This window comes from Girardinichthys multiradiatus, chromosome 12 (genome assembly GCF_021462225.1).
Source record: "Girardinichthys multiradiatus isolate DD_20200921_A chromosome 12, DD_fGirMul_XY1, whole genome shotgun sequence".
Taxonomy (NCBI): domain Eukaryota; kingdom Metazoa; phylum Chordata; class Actinopteri; order Cyprinodontiformes; family Goodeidae; genus Girardinichthys; species Girardinichthys multiradiatus.
Window position 1 is genome coordinate 23,700,417 of NC_061805.1, and position 17,787 is coordinate 23,718,203.

Here is a 17,787-nt window from a genome sequence, read left to right on the forward strand (position 1 = left end):
TTTATAAAAATGTAATTAGGCATTTATGTGATAGGTGCAAAAGTCTGCATCTTACGAATGAATTACTCTAATCAATTATTATTCTACCTCTGTCACATCTAAGCATCCAGGTACCCCCTCCCATCATCAATTACATAAATGTGTGTAATTTATGAACCTTTTAAATAGTGGGAATTTAAAATCTGCGACTCTGTTCTTGTCTGAAGACGTAACAAATCAAAATTCATGGGAAAGAGCTTTAAAACTGAAAATAATTGTTTGGTGTTTTTCTAATTCAGTTGTCTCTTTGTAAAATTGCAACATGTACTGAGGTTATAAAGATCAAGGATGACTGTATCAGTTCAGTTGTGCCAAGTCTTAACTATTTGTTTGAAATTTGCCTTTTAACATTTATTTCTCTCTGTGGGATGCTTAAATTGTGCCATTAATGTTGTATTGTATTTCTTGGTTTTAATGCATTTTCTTTTATTTTTTTATTCCTTGTTATATCTTGTGTATGAAGAGTGATATCATATCTTAGCTAAGAAACGTGCCTGCCTGCCTGGGGGCCATGGCAGGATTAACAAATGTACACAAAGATTATTTAATCGTTTTTGCTTATGTCAGAGCTTGATATTTTACACAATGTATATTTTTAAAGCTATCTTACCAAATATTAGCCATTTTCCTATAATTGCTTAAATTTACGTGTTTTGAATCATGTTAACAACCTAAGCAAATGTGGCTGCAACATTTGAATTGAATTTCAAAGTAAAATTGTCTTTTTTGACTCTTTACAGGGCTGCACGGTGGCGCAGTTGGTAGCACTGTTGCCTTGCAGCAAGAAGGTTCTGGGTTTGATTCCCAGCCAGTGGTCTTTCTGCATGGAGTTTGCATGTTCTCCCCGTGCATGCATGGGTTCTCACCGGGTACTCCGGCTTCCTCCCACAGTCCAAAGACATGCCTGTTAGGTTAATTGGTCTCTCTAAATTGCCCTTAGGTGTATGAATGAGTGTGTGCGTGGTTGTTTGTGTGTTGCCTTGTGATGGGCTGGCGACCTGTCCAGGGTGTACCCTGCCTCTTGCCCATAGACTGCTGGAGATAGGCACCAGCTTCCCCGCGACCCACTATGGAATAAGCGGTAGAAAATGACTGACTGACTTTTTACAATGTAAGATTGTGCATTTCCATGAGGTTAAATAATATATAATAATTATTAAATTCATATATTAATTAATGTTCACTCCCTTTATCTTTTTCCTGCATTTCACTGTAGTAGTTAGAAAAAATTTAAAGAAATTTTAACCAGACCCAAAAACATTAATTAAATTAAATAAAAGTGACTGAGGTGATTTTCAAGCAAAACACTCCAGGTCATAAAGTCAGTTTAAGGCATCATTAGGAAACTCTAAAATGTTCCCTTAAATGCAAAAATACAAATTAAAAAAGGAGGAGAGAAAAAACATCAACAACAAGCAAGCATGGACGATATATGTGTACAAAGTATTTTCTGTATATTTTACCTCTGCAGGGGGGTACCACAAGGCTCCATTCTTGGACTTCTATTATACCTGCTTCCACTAGCCTTGATTCTGAGGAAACACAAGATTCATTTTCACCTTTAGACAGATGTCAGATGTATTACCAATTAAAAAGGCTCATGCTCCATACAGCGTGGCCTCCACTGCCTTAGTGACATCCAAAGTTGGATGTTTCTTGAATTATAATAAGATCAGGACCGAAGTCACAATCTTCAGACTAAACACTAGCAGGACCCCAGACAAAGTATGAAAAATGTTTGAGTACAAATTTCAGTGTTTATCTGAATGCCTGTTTAAAATTTGACAGCTTTGACTCTGTGTGCAAATCCTGCTTTTTTTCAGCTTGGACAATTGACAAAAATAGGCAAATCTAATCATGAAATGAACCCAGAAACAGTGATCCAAGCTTTTATAATTTTATTAGTAAGAACTGTTGCATTTATATGAACCATCTTGCTACATCGGCTGACCAGAAGCTTTTAGCCATTCCAAAGACTTGATGAAAGCTCAGAGGTGACAGGGCGTTTTCAGTTGGTTCTCCAATTATCTGTAATGGTTTACCAACGCACATCAGACCATCGTACTCACTCATTGTTCTAAAATCGTATTTAAAAACACACGTTTGCTCCCTGGCCTTTAACACAGAGTGCCACTTTGACTGGGATTTTATGTTTTATTTCATGGCTTCCTCTATTTTTTTTTATCAGCATTTTATCTTGTGTTATTTCTTACCCTTCTTTTAATTCAATATGTTACAGTCCAGCACCTTGGTCAGCATTGTTGGTTTTAAAGTGCTTTATTAGTAAAGGGGAATTGTATGGTATGTTTTATATAAAATGTAACTGGCTCAGAATTTATGGAATTAATCTCCAGAGTGAATGTCACATCCATCCATCCATCCATCCATCCATCCATCCATCCGTCCGTCCATCCAGGTGACTCTGCAGACCTTTCCCAGGGAAGAACACTGGATGAATGCCAAAAGGGGGCGTTTGTATCGTGAAGCCGAAGGGGGCGGTGCCAGAGGTGGGTGTGTGTCTCTCAGCTGATGCGCGTAACCACCGACCGACTCCATCATCAGCATCCGACGCTGACAGCGGTCGAAGACAACCGAGCCGCGGTAGCAACGCAGAACCCCTCAGAATCCGGCCGAGCTGCACCGACGCCGCCGTCTTGTGACAATACTGCAGATTCCAGGCTGCCATCTTACCGACCAGCCAGCTGCAGAAACAGTGAGTAGCCTTTTGATGACGGACCGCCGGGATGCTACAATCGGTAATCAAAGCTGCTGCATGATATGTCGTCAATGTCAGCGACGCTGTGCGTTTTGATCTAGATTGTTTGTGTTGTTATTGGTGGTGTTCAGCGAGGGTCGTGAGGGTTTTTGTGGGTTTATTTTTCTCAGTCAGAGGCCTAGTCGGTAATTGTCAGAGAGCGCAGTGGATTCAAGGCTTGATGCGGATGCTGCTAAAGCCGCCCTTGCCGCCCAGGGATGCAGAGAAAAGGAAGAGCGAGGGAGTCGTGAGGGGAGGGGATGGAGGCAGAGCAGCACATACATATTTTACTACTACTACTATTCATCCGAGTGGAAGTAAACCTCTAGTAAATGGGCTAAGAAAGGGCGGTGCATCGCACGACTATCTATCTATCTATCTATCTATCTATCTATCTATCTATCTATCTATCTATCTATCTATCTATCTATCTATCTATCTATCTATCTATCTATCTATCTACATCCAGTTTATCTGATGAATTTCAATTCTATTAGTTTCAACATCCACATTGTGCATTTAGATTTTTTTCCCCTCTTATACACAAATTGAAATACTAAATATCAATATGGAAGGGAATCCTATTTTTTATGAAGCTTATATACCTTATTTTAGATAGTGAATTGCTCTAATTTTAGCTAGTAGGATGCACAGGGAATTTCAAAAGCAAACACATCCCTGTTAAAAGCTGGTGCTGTGATGAAGAAAATTGAACATTAGATTGTTTGAGAACATTTTCCACCTGCATCAAATAGAATCGTTTTAGGAATTAATGTAAAAAGTAAAAAAATAAATAAATAAAAAAAGGTGCAAGAATCTGGTTGCATAATTGTGCACAGCCCTAAACTAATTCTTTGCGGAGTTTATCAGCACACTACATCTTGATTTATAAGTATTTGCCCACTCTGTTTGCAAAGGTTCCCTAATCTATTAGATTGTGAGGACATTTCTTGTCCCCAACCTTCTTTAGGTGCCCATGCAGTTTATCTGTTGGATTAATCTCCGCACTCTAGGTCGTTTTTGAACTTTAAATGTCTTCTGGCGAAACCATTGTTTTGTTGATTTGAATGTATGTTTGGGCTCACTCTGGCACTGAAAAATAAGGTCCCATTTCAACTTTATCTCTAGCAAAAACCTGCTTAGCAGATCTAGTATTTGAAGCTGCTGATCATTTCTTCCAGCATAACTAAGACCACAGTTCCATCTGAAGAAGAACGATAATGCCACCACCATGTTTCACTATAGTTTTGGTGTTCATTTGGTGATGCTCATGGATGTTTTTGCACCAAACTTGCATTCTGGAATTGTTGCCCAAAAGTTCAGGCTTGGTTTTATGTCACTGAAATACAGTCTTCCATCAGATGTTGTGAGATTTTAGAGAGGAATTCATGTTTTCTTTGAAAAAAAATGCTCCGTCTAGCAAACCTATACCACAGCCAATAACTACCAAAACGTCTTGCAGTTCCTTCAGTGGGATTGTTGGCATCTTGGTAGCCTTACTGATCAGTTTCCATCTGGTCTTCTTTTTGTTTTGTAGAAATGTCTATTTTTGCCATTGTCACAATTGCCCCACATTTTCTCCAAATATTGATGACTGTATTTACTGTGCCATACAGCTAAATCCAGAAATTTACATATACTGTATATATACATTTGTGCCCAAACTTTAACCTCCTGGCTGATCTTTAATTTTGCCTCAATATTTCAATAAAATATTCTTCCCTCATGATGGTGATAGGAGTTTGTCCTGTAACCGGTGGGTCCTGTCCGTCTCAGTTGTTGTGTCCTTGAGCAAGACACTTCACCCGCCTTGCCTGCTGATGGTGGTCAGAGGGCCCGGTGGCGCAGATTGTATGGCAGTCTATCAGTCTGCCCTTAGGGCAGCTGTGGCTATAATGTAGCTTACCACTGTCAGTGTGTGAATGTGTGTGTGAATGGGTGGATGGCTGAATGTAGTGCAAAGCACTCTGGGGACTTGATAAAGCGCTATACAATTTCAGACCATTTAAAGGCTTCTTTCTTTTTGAGTGGCCTTTCAGCCCATTGTTGTACACGACTTCTTTCACTGTGGATAATTATCTCGCCAGCATCAGCCTCCATTGTCATAAGGTCCTTTGTTTTTATTCTGGAGTTAATTTGTACATTTCACACTAAAACATGTTCATCTCTGGGACACAGGGTCAGTTTCCATCCTGAATGGGCTGTTTAACTTGCAGATAATTGTTTGAATGGGGAACGTGGTTCTTTTAGGCACCTGGAAGTTGTACCCAGGAATGATCTGGACTTGTGAGAATCCCACATTCTCCTTCTGGTATAGTTCCTGATATCTTTTTATTTTTCTAATACATATGATACAGTACATCCACAGGTGTGTCTCTATTAAACTCAGATGTTGTAAATTAACCTATTAGAAGCTTACAAACCCAAGACATGACCATCTGGACTTGCCAAAAGGGTTAATGCATAGTAACCTTAGTGCATGTAAACATCTGTAGCTAAAGAAAGTAATAAAAATAAATCAACAAAATTAAATCTTATTTACTGGCCTTTAGTAAAATATAATTTTGGCAATCATAACTTTCCTAATACAGGCAAAGTTTAGTTTGATTTAATGTCAGACAGTGAGCAAAAAATGGTAGTCGTTTGGTACAGTGTATGAAAATATCTGGTTTCAACTGTATATAATGCTATGGATTTTTTATTTGCACGCTTCTCCTGACTGATACTTTTGTACAATGAAATTGATGTGCTCATTTCTAACCTCTCTGTAGACAAATGATGCAAATTAGCAAGGGAAACCTGAACTTTATTTCAGGTTAATTGGATTCATCATAATTGATATCAGGTGTGAACTCAAATAGACTGACATCTATGACCTGAGAAAAGGTGTTTCCACACAGTTTTGGTTTAAGGGTGTGCATACTTGTGTTTATCCTTTCATCCACAACCTTTCATAGTATCATTTTTCTTATATTAAAAACAAAAACAAAAAAACTGGCGTTTTCACAGGGTTTTCAACACTTTTAAACTCCATGTACAAAACAAAAGTTAGATATGAAATCCAGCTCCCAAAACAGACCTTGATGTGGAAGCAGTTTGATTACCTGCATCTTTCACCTAGAGAAGAGTAGTACAAGGAGTGTGTTTCATTTGGCCAACATACACGTCAGTATCCCCTAAATCTTTACATTGAAACCCTGCTCATCTGTTAGAAGGGGGGAACAAAGCTCCACCGAGTGATTTTTTTAACACAGTATTCATGCATCACAAGCTTTCTTTATAGTGGAAGGTTTACCTCTTGTTAAACATGAAATGCCAAATAGGAGAATTTGGTTTAATCAGAACTTTTTGTGAATACGATCCTTGAACATTTTAGGCCACTGTGAACAATAATTTGAATCCTAATGTTTATAGGACTGGGTATAATACAGTTACGGTCAGAAACGTACATGCACCCATGGACATGAATCTTGTGTCAGTTTTGGTATTTTAATCATCTCTGACTAGTCCTTTTTCAGGGTGAAATGATTATACAACTTTTAACTTTAATTTATTTTAAAAATAAGGTTTAAGCCCCAGCTCTCAAATCAACAGCTTAAATTAAACTGAAATTTGTAGCTACCCACTTAAAGTACACAATCAGCTCCAGGTAAAAAAAATAAAAATAAACGTTTTGTTAAAAGGTGAGACAAAGATGGAGCTATTTGACCATAACAAGTCTGTTATGGTCAAGTTTAAAAACTCAACGCTACTGGTGTAATACCCAAAGTGGGTGGTAAAACAAAGAAGTACAACTAACTCCAAATTCTTCAACTTCATCTCAAATCAACAGATTTTGGTTGTATCATCGACACATCTGTGTTTGGCGATGATCCTAAAAGTCATAACAACTTTGGTTTTTCAACAGATGAAGTAGGCTCAACCCTAACTTAACATTTTTAAGTGAAAATCCACAGTATAATCAAAGTTGTGCAAAGATTTCCTGTCTAATAAAATAGTCAAACAAGATTCTAACACAGTCCTAAAAAGTCTGGAATTTCATTTGGCCATTTTCCAGGTCTGGATAAGTGTGAAAATAGAAATTTCATTATTTAAAAAATATTTTTTTTTCTTGTCTTTCTTTTTTACAGTTGGGTTTATATCAATTTATATCAAACTGAAATTCTTTGTCTTTGATTTGCACATCACCCCTTAAAACTTTTACATTTTATCCAGCAGCATTTTGGTTTAAATAACTTGCATTTATTGAAGGATGCTCCTGTCCTTATTTGGCAAATACAACGCTTCCAGATTTTAAAATACAGCTTGTCTAAGTTAGCCCAGATGCCAAAAAAGCAGCAGAATTACACTCTACCACATTCTCAAAATCTAAACTTTCAGCTCTGTGTTGTTTTGTCATTTATAAAACCTACAAATACAACTACTATTAAAGCAGTTTAAGGTGAATATTTTGTACTAAAATGTTCAGAATGCTGTAAAAACTACAGGAACAAAATATAGAAATTTGAGTGTGAAACAACCTAGAATTTTGAAAGAAAAAATGTGTATGAACCCTGGTTAAAGCTGGTTGTTGTGCAATCATTCCACCCTGCAAATCATCAAAACAAATATCAAACTGATAAGGTTTTCATGCCCATAATGCATTTCTTCTCACCAGAGCTGTAACTGGGAGAAATGCTGCCTTGTTGAAGTCAATATGAACTGGGTTTTCATAAAGTATGTTTCAAATATTCAGTTAACCAAATGACCAAAGGTGCTGCTGAGACATTTTTTAACAGTTATTAAGTTTTTCCTGCCTATAATGTGAATATGAGGCCACCAAAGTAACAGTGTCACAACAAACTGTACAGAGTTCCTATAAATCTAACACATCAGATCTGTTCAGGACAATGAAGCAGATTTAAAACATACAGTTTATCCCTACACGGATTCAGACACAGTATAATGACCCCAGCTATCAACCAACCCCAAGAAAAATAAGCTTGGGTTAAAATATTGAGATTCATTGCTGCTTGATTTTGAGCCAGTCCTACTACAACAGGTAGTAAAGCTGTGTGAGCATATTTGTTTTTCCTGAATGTGTACACCATGTTGGAGATGATGGAGGAAACAATCGCCACTACAGAATAGCTTTTAAAACAAGCAACTGGTACATTTTGTTGTACAATTACTGGTTGGAAATAATGGGTTAGTTAAAAGATTTCTGACGGTCAACAATAGGGGTTAAAACTCATCTATTATTTGTCTTGTGAGGGAAGGCATGAGTTGCCAATCTTTACTAAAGTTTGTGTTCAATGCAGCACTTGTGTTATGTACAGGATTTGTTTTTGTTTTTTTTCTTTTGGTAAAAACAGTAGTATTTCCTTTCCAGTTCACTGATAAGAATTGATGTAAAATCTGAGTAGTTAGTGTTTTGATTCACATGGGCATAAGGGACTTTTTTTTACTTTGTATTGCTGGACAGACTGGTAAAGATGTGTATAAAGCCTTAAAATAAAACAATCCTTTATCTGAAATTTTTAGGAAAATCAAATCTGTAATTTAATACTGTGTACATCCCCCTTATGCCAATAGGACAGCACTTAATTAAATGGTTGGAGCATCCAGAGAGTGGGAACTCTGTATCTAGATCAGTGGTGTCCACACTTTTTGCCATGGGGGCCACAAATCACAAGTTAAAAGTATGTGTGGGTCAGGAAAAAAATTATTAATGAAAAAACACAAAAACTAGTTTACTGTAAAATAGTTTTTCTTCACCTTGTCAACAATAAGCTATACCTTTTATTTAAAGTCTTATTTTTGTAGAAAAGGTATCTGTAAATCATTGAGATCGGAAACATAAAACAGATCTTGCTTGTTTTCTCTGTTTAAAAATGACAACAAAACCAGAATATAATGGGCCTAACTTTTGGGGTTAATGTTTTTTTTTTTAGGCTGCAGGGTGGCACAGTTGGTTGCAACTGTTGCAACTTACAGCAAGAAGGTCATAGGTACAACTCCTGGCCGGGGGTCTTTCTGCATGAAGTGTGCAAGTTTTCCCCATGCATGCGTGGGTTCTCTCCATGTACTCTGGCTTCCTCCCACAGTCCAAAAACACTGTTAGGTTAATTGGTTTCTCTAAATTGCCCTTAGGTGGGAAGGGATGTTTGCATGATTGTTTGTCTTGTATGTCACTGTGTTGCCTTGTGATGGACCGGCGACCCGTTCAGAATGTAGCCCGCCTCTTGCCCATAGACTGCTGGCACCACTGCGACCCTGTACGGAAGAAGCGGGTATAGAAAATGGATAGATAGTTTTCTTCTTTTGTTTATTTTCAGAAACCAGAAAACATTCAGTCCTTGTTCAAAAACTTCCTTAATAAAAGATAAATGGTTTATGTTGCACCCCACATTTTTCATTTCAAGAAGATTTTAATTTGTCTGCATCCATTTCGAACCCTTTCTGGTTCAAGCCAGCAGATTTTTCCTAAAATGTCCTGGTATTTTAATTAGTTCATGATGCCATGCACTCTACCAAGGTTCCCAAGAAGAGAAAGAGGCCCACAGCATCACAGTTCTCCACTGCACTTAACAGTAGGCATGATGTGCTTTTCCACATGTTCATACTTTATACAAACCAAACCCACCTGGAGTGTTCGTGGTTGAAAAGCTATATTTAGTCTCATCTGAGCAAAGTGCACTGTCCTACTTAAAGTCCCGGTAGAGTTCAGTAAATTTAACATGCTTGCTTCTGCGATGGTTGGGCAGAAAAGGCTCTCTGCTGACATCACTCCCAAACATTAGGCCCCGTATTCACAAAGAATCCTAAAACTAAAAGTAGCTCCTAGTGACGTCATTCTAAGAAATATCTTTTTTCCTCGGTAAGATTAAAGTTATTCACAAAGCATCTTAGGGATTAAGAGAGCTACTAAAGTGAACAAATGGTAAGAGTAGTTAGGAGGACTTTTAGTGAGCCTAAGAGTGTTTTAAGAAGGGAAGATGGCGGAAAGAACGAGAGAAAGGAGAGATATTCTCCAAACAATGAACAACAGTGAATTAATAAAACACTACCACTACAAACAATACAGTACAGAATTATTTCAATATTGACAGATTATAAAATGCTTTCAAAAATACAAACTTGGCAAAAATTGGAAAACAAAGAAAAAATATATATATATACATATATATAAATATACATACAGTACAGACCAAAAGTTTGGACACACCTTCTCATTCAAAGAGTTGTCTTTATTTTCATGACTATGAATATTGTAGATTCACACTGAAGGCATCAAAACTATTAATTAGTTACGCACACTCTTGGCATTCTGTTGATGAGCTTCAAGAGGTAGTCACCTGAAATGGTTTTCACTTCACAGGTGTGTCCTGTCAGGTTTAATGAGTGGGATTTCAAGCCTTATAAATGGGGTTGGGACCATCAGTTGTCTTGTGCCAGAGGTGGATACAGTACACAGCTGATAGTCCTACTGAATAGACTGTTAGAATTTGTATTATGGAAAGAAAAAAGCAGCTAAGTAAAGAAAAACGAGTGGCCATCATTACTTTAAGAAATGAAGGTCAGTCAGTCCGAACAATTGGGAAAACTTTGAAAGTGTCCCCAAGTGCAGTCGCAAAAACCATCAAGCGCTACAAAGAAACTGGCTCACATGAGGACCGCCCCAGGAAAGGAAGACCAAGAGTCACATCTGCTGCGGACGATAAGTTCATCCGAGTCACCAGCCTCAGAAATCGCAGGTTAACAGCAGCTCAGATTAGAGAACAGGTCAATGCCACACAGAGTTCTAGCAGCAGACACATCTCTAGAACAACTGTTAAGAGGAGACTGTGTGAATCAGGCCTTCATGGTAAAATAGCTGCTAGGAAACCACTGCTGAGGACAGGCAACAAGCAGAAGAGACTTGTTTGGTCTAAAGAACACAAGGAATGGACATTAGACCAGTGGAAATCTGTGCTTTGGTCTGATGAGTCCAAGTTTGAGATCTTTGGTTCCAACCACCGTGTCTTTGTGCGGCGCAGAAGAGGTGAACGGATGGACTCTACATGCCTGGTTCCCACCGTGAAGCATGGAGGAGGAGGTGTGATGGTGTGGGGGTGCTTTGCTGGTGACACTGTTGGGGATTTATTCAAAATTGAAGGCATACTGAACCAGCATGGCTACTACAGCATCTTGCAGCGACATGCTATTCCATCCGGTTTGCGTTTAGTTGGAACATCATTTATTTTTCAACAGGACAATGACCCCAAACACACCTCCAGGCTGTGTAAGGGCTATTTGACCAAGAAGGAGAGTGATGGGTTGCTGCGCCAGATGACCTGGCCTCCACAGTCACCGGACCTGAACCCAATTGAGATGGTTTGGGGTGAGCTGGACCGCAGAATGAAGGCAAAAGGGCCAACAAGTGCTAAGCATCTCTGGGAACTCCTTCAAGACTGTTGGAAAACCATTTCAGGTGACTACCTCTTGAAGCTCATCACCAGAATGCCAAGAGTGTCCGGAGCAGTAATCACAGCAAAAGGTGGCTACTTTGAAGAACCTAGAATATAAAACATATCTTCAGTTGTTTCACACTTTTTTGTTCAGTATATAATTCCACATGTGTTAATTCATAGTTTTGATGCCTTCAGTGTGAAGCTACAATATTCATAGTCATGAAAATAAAGAAAACTCTTTGAATGAGAAGGTGTGTCCAAACTTCTGGTCTGTACTGTATATATATATATATAAATACAAACTCTAGACAAGATAAAGTATAATAATCTAAACACTATATAAATAGAAGGAAGAGGGTTGGTCATCAACAGCGCTCATCCGTCTGTGGAGAAGCTCTCTGGTGTGCTGCAGTCTCCTTTCCAGCTCCTAAAGGCAGCAGGTACCACCGCTTCTCACAATCCAGGCTGGTGAACATTTCTAATTCCAGTCTAAATTCTATCATTGGTTAAATTCTCTCCATTGATAACTAGGTGCATATTTGTTTTTAGTTTTTTTTTAACAACCAATCACAGCTCTTAGAAGAGAGCAACGCGGTCAACCATCCTTCCTCACTAAGATAGGAATTTCTGTCGTCTCCTTTCTCAGAGTCGCTCTCAGCAGCGAACTGAATCACCCTTAAGCTGAGACTCCTTGGCAGGAATGTTTAGGACAAGATAGGAGCTCTCTGAGAGGACTCTGAGAATCTTTATGAATAAGGGCCCTGATTGGCAAGTAGATAGTTATGTAGACTTGGTGACCCCAAATTAGCACTCTTTGCTGCAGTGCCGTAACAGTGACCAATTTGCCTCTGTGCCAGATAATATTTATACCTCAGGTAAACAGAGGTTAGGTATTTATTTAAAAAAGCTTCAGTTACATTTATTTTAAAGAGATTGTTAGGCATACTAATTATTATTCCACTGTTGATTTTGTTAACAAACAATTATTTTCCCCACTAAGTAAATGCATTCCAAAAATAACATTGGATTTTCTAAAATTATCATTGTGAAAATACATTGCTGTAAAATAGTAATTGTCTTCTAAACTTAATAACTTGTTTGCTTAACCTCAACAACGGCTGTCGAACTGTGATAAATTTACATCTCCAGCCAGAGCTGGAGATGTTTCTGGCCCCCCTAACATTAGGCTTTTTGGGGGACTCAAAAGATGTATGTATTAAAGGTTAATACATTACAGCTATTTGATCTTTACTGTGTTATCTAGAAAACTTGATTAAAATACTTAATTCATTAGTGACTGCAGTCTGTGTTCCCTGTATAAACTGTATTTTATTTATTTTATTTTATTTTACAACTTTTGGCATCATAATAGAAGGTTGTAAGCTGGTTTTTAAAAGTAGAAACTGTTGGTTCTCTAAAACTGAATCATTTTGAGGAGGTCAAATATGTGACAAAACTGTATTAAAAAGAAAATTTGGCAATCCATTTGGCAGCTACCGTTCACATTGTTTTCTGTCTCTATGGAGGTTCAGCAAAGTTTCATGGTTAACCCATTTTCTTGGCACTTTCAGAGCCTCCGTGTGGGAAAAGATGTTGAAAAGGTGTAGATAAGATTTAGCTGTTGCTAAGGCAGACCATTGAATGTTTTCAGCATAAAAAAATATGTAGTTAAGCTTATGGAAATGTAAGATGAAAGAAAATAAAATGAAAGAGGTTGCAATGCACTTATAAAGTTAAACAGCAACGCCAGTAGCATTATTAGGCAACTTTGCTTTATTTTAATTAAGCTAGCCTAAGAAAACCAGGTCTCTATCATAAAAGAAGAGCAGAGGTGCAACATGTTCTATATCCAATAAGCACAAATAACCTAACAAAGAGGGAGATGTTCCCTTAAAAAATATTTGGGGCAACTATGTTCCTCACCAGCAATAAAAACATGGTCCAATAATCTAATCTGCACACTATTTTCTGAAGAATATTTAAATGGGGGAAAACAATAATGATCTTTACTATTTTATTCTAAGACTTGTTATTATATGCTGTTAATGCTGAAAACACGACAAAAAAATCATATTATATTGTAAAATATATTTAGGTTTAAAAAAAAGCTTTAACTGGAGGGTTTTTCTATTCCAGTCATTTAAAACAGGAATAGATTGTTCCCATTATTTCCAGTGAAAGATCTATTTATAGGTAAAAGTATCAAATCAAGGACATTAACTGACAGAAAAACTAAGCAGAGACTCACAGTCTGTTTACACTTAACAAATTAAAAGGAATTAAAAGTGTAAATAGTAACAGTTTTGGCTTTTTAGGCAGCAAGAGCATGCAAACCATAAGTATCAATGGACCTGATATGGTGTAAAAATATATTTTACTTTTTTTAAAAACAATTTATTTTGGACTTGGTATGGCCTGTCCTTGGCGTATTCACAGAGGAAATGCAACCATTCAGCAGATAAACTCATAAAGCTGTTTTAACATTAGTTCCCAGCTCTTTCAGGTAGTAAACAAAACACTGAAGCCAGCCTCTGATTTGTAGCTTCCAGTTATGCTGTTAAATAATCAAACGAATCATATACTGACTTTACCTTGTAACAACAACAGGACCTTCCTGCTAATGTTATTTAGCACAACTGTAACTTAAGGAACAGGTGGAAAAGGTTAGCAATAACTCTGAGACAGTGCAGATTCATTTAAACATTTATTTACCTAGTTATGTTGGCTCAGCTGACTGTGGTGCATCTGTAGTTCCACGTTTACCTGTGGATAAATGTGAGTCTTTATGTTCTCTTTGGTCAGCAGGAGTTTTGGTCTTGGAACTCTCCCATAGATGTAATTTTTGCCCATTCTTTCTTTCTTGTTAAATCATGAACACTGACCTCAAGTGAGACAAGTGAGGCCTGCAGTGTTTTAGATGTTATTTTTGGTTCTTTTATGATCCGGATGAGTTGTTGATGCGCTCTTTGAGTATTTCTGATAGGCCGGTCTCACCTACTCCCATGTTTTCCCCATTTGTGGATAAGGGCTCTCACTGTACATTTCTAGAATCCCAAAGCCTAAGAAAAAGCTTTGTGACCATTTTTACAAAAAGGTAGATGTCAGTTACTTTGTTTAGCATCTGTTCTTGAATTTCTTTATATCAGGACCGGATCAGTTGCTTCTGTAAATCTTTTAGTCTACTTCATGTTGTCAGACAGGTTCAGATAAAGTGGTTCTACAGGACTGGCATTGTTCAGGTATGGAGGTGGCTAGTGAAACTGAACTAAAAAATCTGATTTATCAAATATTTTTCCCAGTTACTTCAATACAATTTTTTTATTTATTTTAAGGCTTTTAACACATCTTTGCTGGGGGGCCTGTATTTTAATGGAAATACTCCCAGTATACCCCTATTATAAACCAAAAATAGTTGCTCAATGATTTTCTTATTTAACAGCAGATCAACCTGTTTTATTGTTTAGACTAATGTTTGTGAACCTTTTGGTTTTCATTGTGGTGGGAGGACCACAGTGCCCCTGTTTGTGGGCAGAGTCTAATTTGCCTCCAATATTGTATAACTAGTCATTATGCAATTACAATATTGTATAACTGCTTTCGTTTTTCTGTGTTCCTCTAGTGTGTGTGCCCCCACTACCTGCATTAGGTTGTGATGACCCACACTACTTCCAAATGTATCTGTGACCCTCCCCAATCCTGACTCCTAACCTCTAATCCCTGACCTTTGACCTCCACTATGGGCAGTGTTGGCAGTGGGGTGGCAGGAGAGCAGGAATTTGCCATGAAGTCCGTGGGCACGAGGACCACCCTGCCTCGAGCTCCCCCCCTCTCTCGCCGTTGCCCTGCAGACCGCAGCTGCAGCGCAGAGCGGCTGCCCCGCCCCCCGGCGACTATTTCGGATGGGACGGCGTCAAGCGATGAACGAGGCAGTGTTAGTATTGGGACTGGGACCTGCACTGGGACTGACCGGCCAACAGAAACAGCCTCCTCAACCCACACTGAATGTACCATGACCGCCCCCTCCAACAACAACAACCAGTTGGACTGTGGGAACGTAGCTGTCAGAAGGGAGAGGGAATGGGAGAGGGAGAGGGAGAGACAGCGCGAGAGGGGCAGGGATCGGGACCGAGACTGGGACCGGGAGAGGCTCGAGAGGGAACGTGAAAGGGAGAGGAACCGGGAGAGGGAGCGGGAGCGGGTGGAGAGGGAGAGGCTGGAACGTGAGAGGGAGCGTGAGAGGGAGCGGGCCAGGGAGAGGGAGAGAGAGAGAATAGAAAGAGAGAAGATAGAGAGGGAGAGGGAACGAGAAAGGGAGAGAGAAAGGGAGCGGGAAAGAGAGAGGCTGGAAAACGAGCGGATGGAGAGGGAGAGGGAGATGCAGATGCAGATGCAGATGCAGATGCAGGCGGCAGGTCTGGATGTCTGTGGAAACATTGTGGGTCGAGGAGTCAGCGAGAAGACCAGTGTGGGCATGAACCACCACCAGCACAGAGAGATGGTTGCAACCAGAACTGACAATGAAAACAATCCAGTCGGCCACAATCCTCCAAACCACAACCCGCCTAAGATCATGGCCGTGTCAGGAAAACTGGAGCAGGTAGTTTGACATTTCAGACTACAGCATGGATAAGCAACATCAAACTATAGTAAAGTACATAAATAAATAAATCTCTATAAGCAAGCAAGGGAAACTGTGTTTCTCAAAACTGAGATTTACTCAACATGAAAATAATTAAACTATATAAAATAGAATGATTATATGAAAAAACAGCCTTAACTGTTAATCAACATAATCAATTTAAAATCAAAATAAGATCTGTTTACTAGTGGTTTAGTTAAGTAAAAACAGGGACACAAAGTCAGATCTAAAGAACAAAGATAGTAATGTTAACTACTCCACAAACTACCTGTTACAGACTAAGAAGAGAGTTTATGGCTAGGTAATTTCACAATTGGAGTACTCAAATTGGAAAAAAATCAAACTTTTATTAATGGTTTACTTGTTTCTCAGGAGTTTAAAAATAAGGCCCATGGTCTTAATTTAAGATAAATTTTGAATTCTAATATCTAATTTTAATCATAGAGGGGAAAGCTCGCATTACCAGAACTACCACTAAATGAATAACTGAGCTAGTTAATGTGTGGTCCGGGTTCACCCCTCATGAAACCGACTTGAATTCTTTGCTCCCAAAGTCCTGTTCGCTCAGTTCAGCCTACAGAAAAGTCTTGGCAAAACAGCTGTTTCTCAGTTGGAAGGTAGCTCAAACTGGAAGGCTGTTGGTTTTGGCTCAGTTTGTTGGGTGTCTTGGTGGTTACTTCTAAGCCAGGAATGGGTACAACAATATCGATAAGGATGCTATTGATGTGGACAAACGTTTGAGATGTGGGGGAAAAACAAAGGAAATTCACAAAGAAATTAGACACATACCAATCAAACAAAAGTATTTAGCACAACTAAATCTCAAGAAGTAATCAGCCTTCATGTTGTTTCAGTAAAACAAGTCTTCTTGCTGAGTTGCCTGATTATTCTGTCTGAGTCTCAATACCTCCGAGCTCCCTGGGAGGTGCGGCCTCCAGGGAAGGAGAAATTATGAGGAACTGATCGCCTATCAGAGGCAGTCTTGAGGCAGGAAATGTAAGGGCTACGTCAGGTTAGACAACCAAGAAAAGAAAATGGGTTTCATATTTTTCTAACCACATTCTTTAGAGTTGAGTGAGACCCAAAATCTCAATAAATTACCATTCAATGGTTTCAAACACAAAAATTATTTTACTGTATAAGACAAGTGTGACAATTAGAATTTATCAATATTTTAAATTTACAAATTATAGAATATTTTAAGCCTACCAATATTCTAAATCAGTCAAATAAGATCATTAAAATTTGTGAAACATTTACATATCTGTAAAGGGATTTAGAACAACTCTTTTATAACTTTTAAAGATCTCTGGACCCCATTTAAGTGTGATGAGAGGTTCTTATGACTAGATGGAGGAAAGTAGTTGTCGTAGATCAGAAGTCATGTCTAAGATGTTTGAATATCCAACATGGGGGTCAGCAAATTCAGAGGAGCAGAACATTTATTCTAATACAGGGATCAGCGAAGTTTCCAATCAAAAGAACGTTTCTTTTTGGCTTTGATTCTAGAAAAAATAAAAATTGTCTTAAGCTGCAGAACCAACATGACATTTGGAAGAAAAAAAAAATGCTTGTCAAGCATTATTGATAGATGTGATAAAAAAATTTCTTTGTGTTGTTAAAGATTAATAATTTTATTTCTTTAGAAATTCTTTAGATTTCATGATCACAGTAAACATCATACTTTTACACTGCTATATTTTTTCCTTAATAGAAAGTTTTATATTTACAGATTATTAAAGGTAAAACAAAAACACATAGCAGCCTAATTCTAAAACAAAAAAATGCCTCCCTGTGCTATTAGTCATTCTGCTGTGCAGATTTTATGTAGATAGGGCAAAGAAAAGCTACTAAAAACAGTCCTTTCTATTAAGTTCATATTTAAAAAAAATGTTCACATCATTTCTGCTATTAGGAACCAA

General features: G+C 38.2%; 1 protein-coding gene across 4 annotated transcripts in view; it reads left to right on the plus strand.

The window, feature by feature from the left end:
• The first annotated feature begins 2,566 nt into the window (after positions 1-2,566).
• lzts3b (leucine zipper, putative tumor suppressor family member 3b) overlaps positions 2,567-17,787 on the plus strand; it is a 42,600-nt gene continuing 27,379 nt past the window's right edge. Inside the window, exons 1-2 of one of the 4 annotated variants that reach the window (XM_047381509.1) lie at positions 2,567-2,795; positions 14,846-15,823. In XM_047381509.1, coding sequence (XP_047237465.1) covers positions 14,963-15,823 — 861 coding nt within the window. In that variant the 5' untranslated portion in view covers positions 2,567-2,795; positions 14,846-14,962. The remainder of the gene's footprint in view (positions 2,796-14,845; positions 15,824-17,787) is intronic. The other 3 variants (XM_047381511.1, XM_047381508.1, XM_047381510.1) reach the window with 3 other exon arrangements.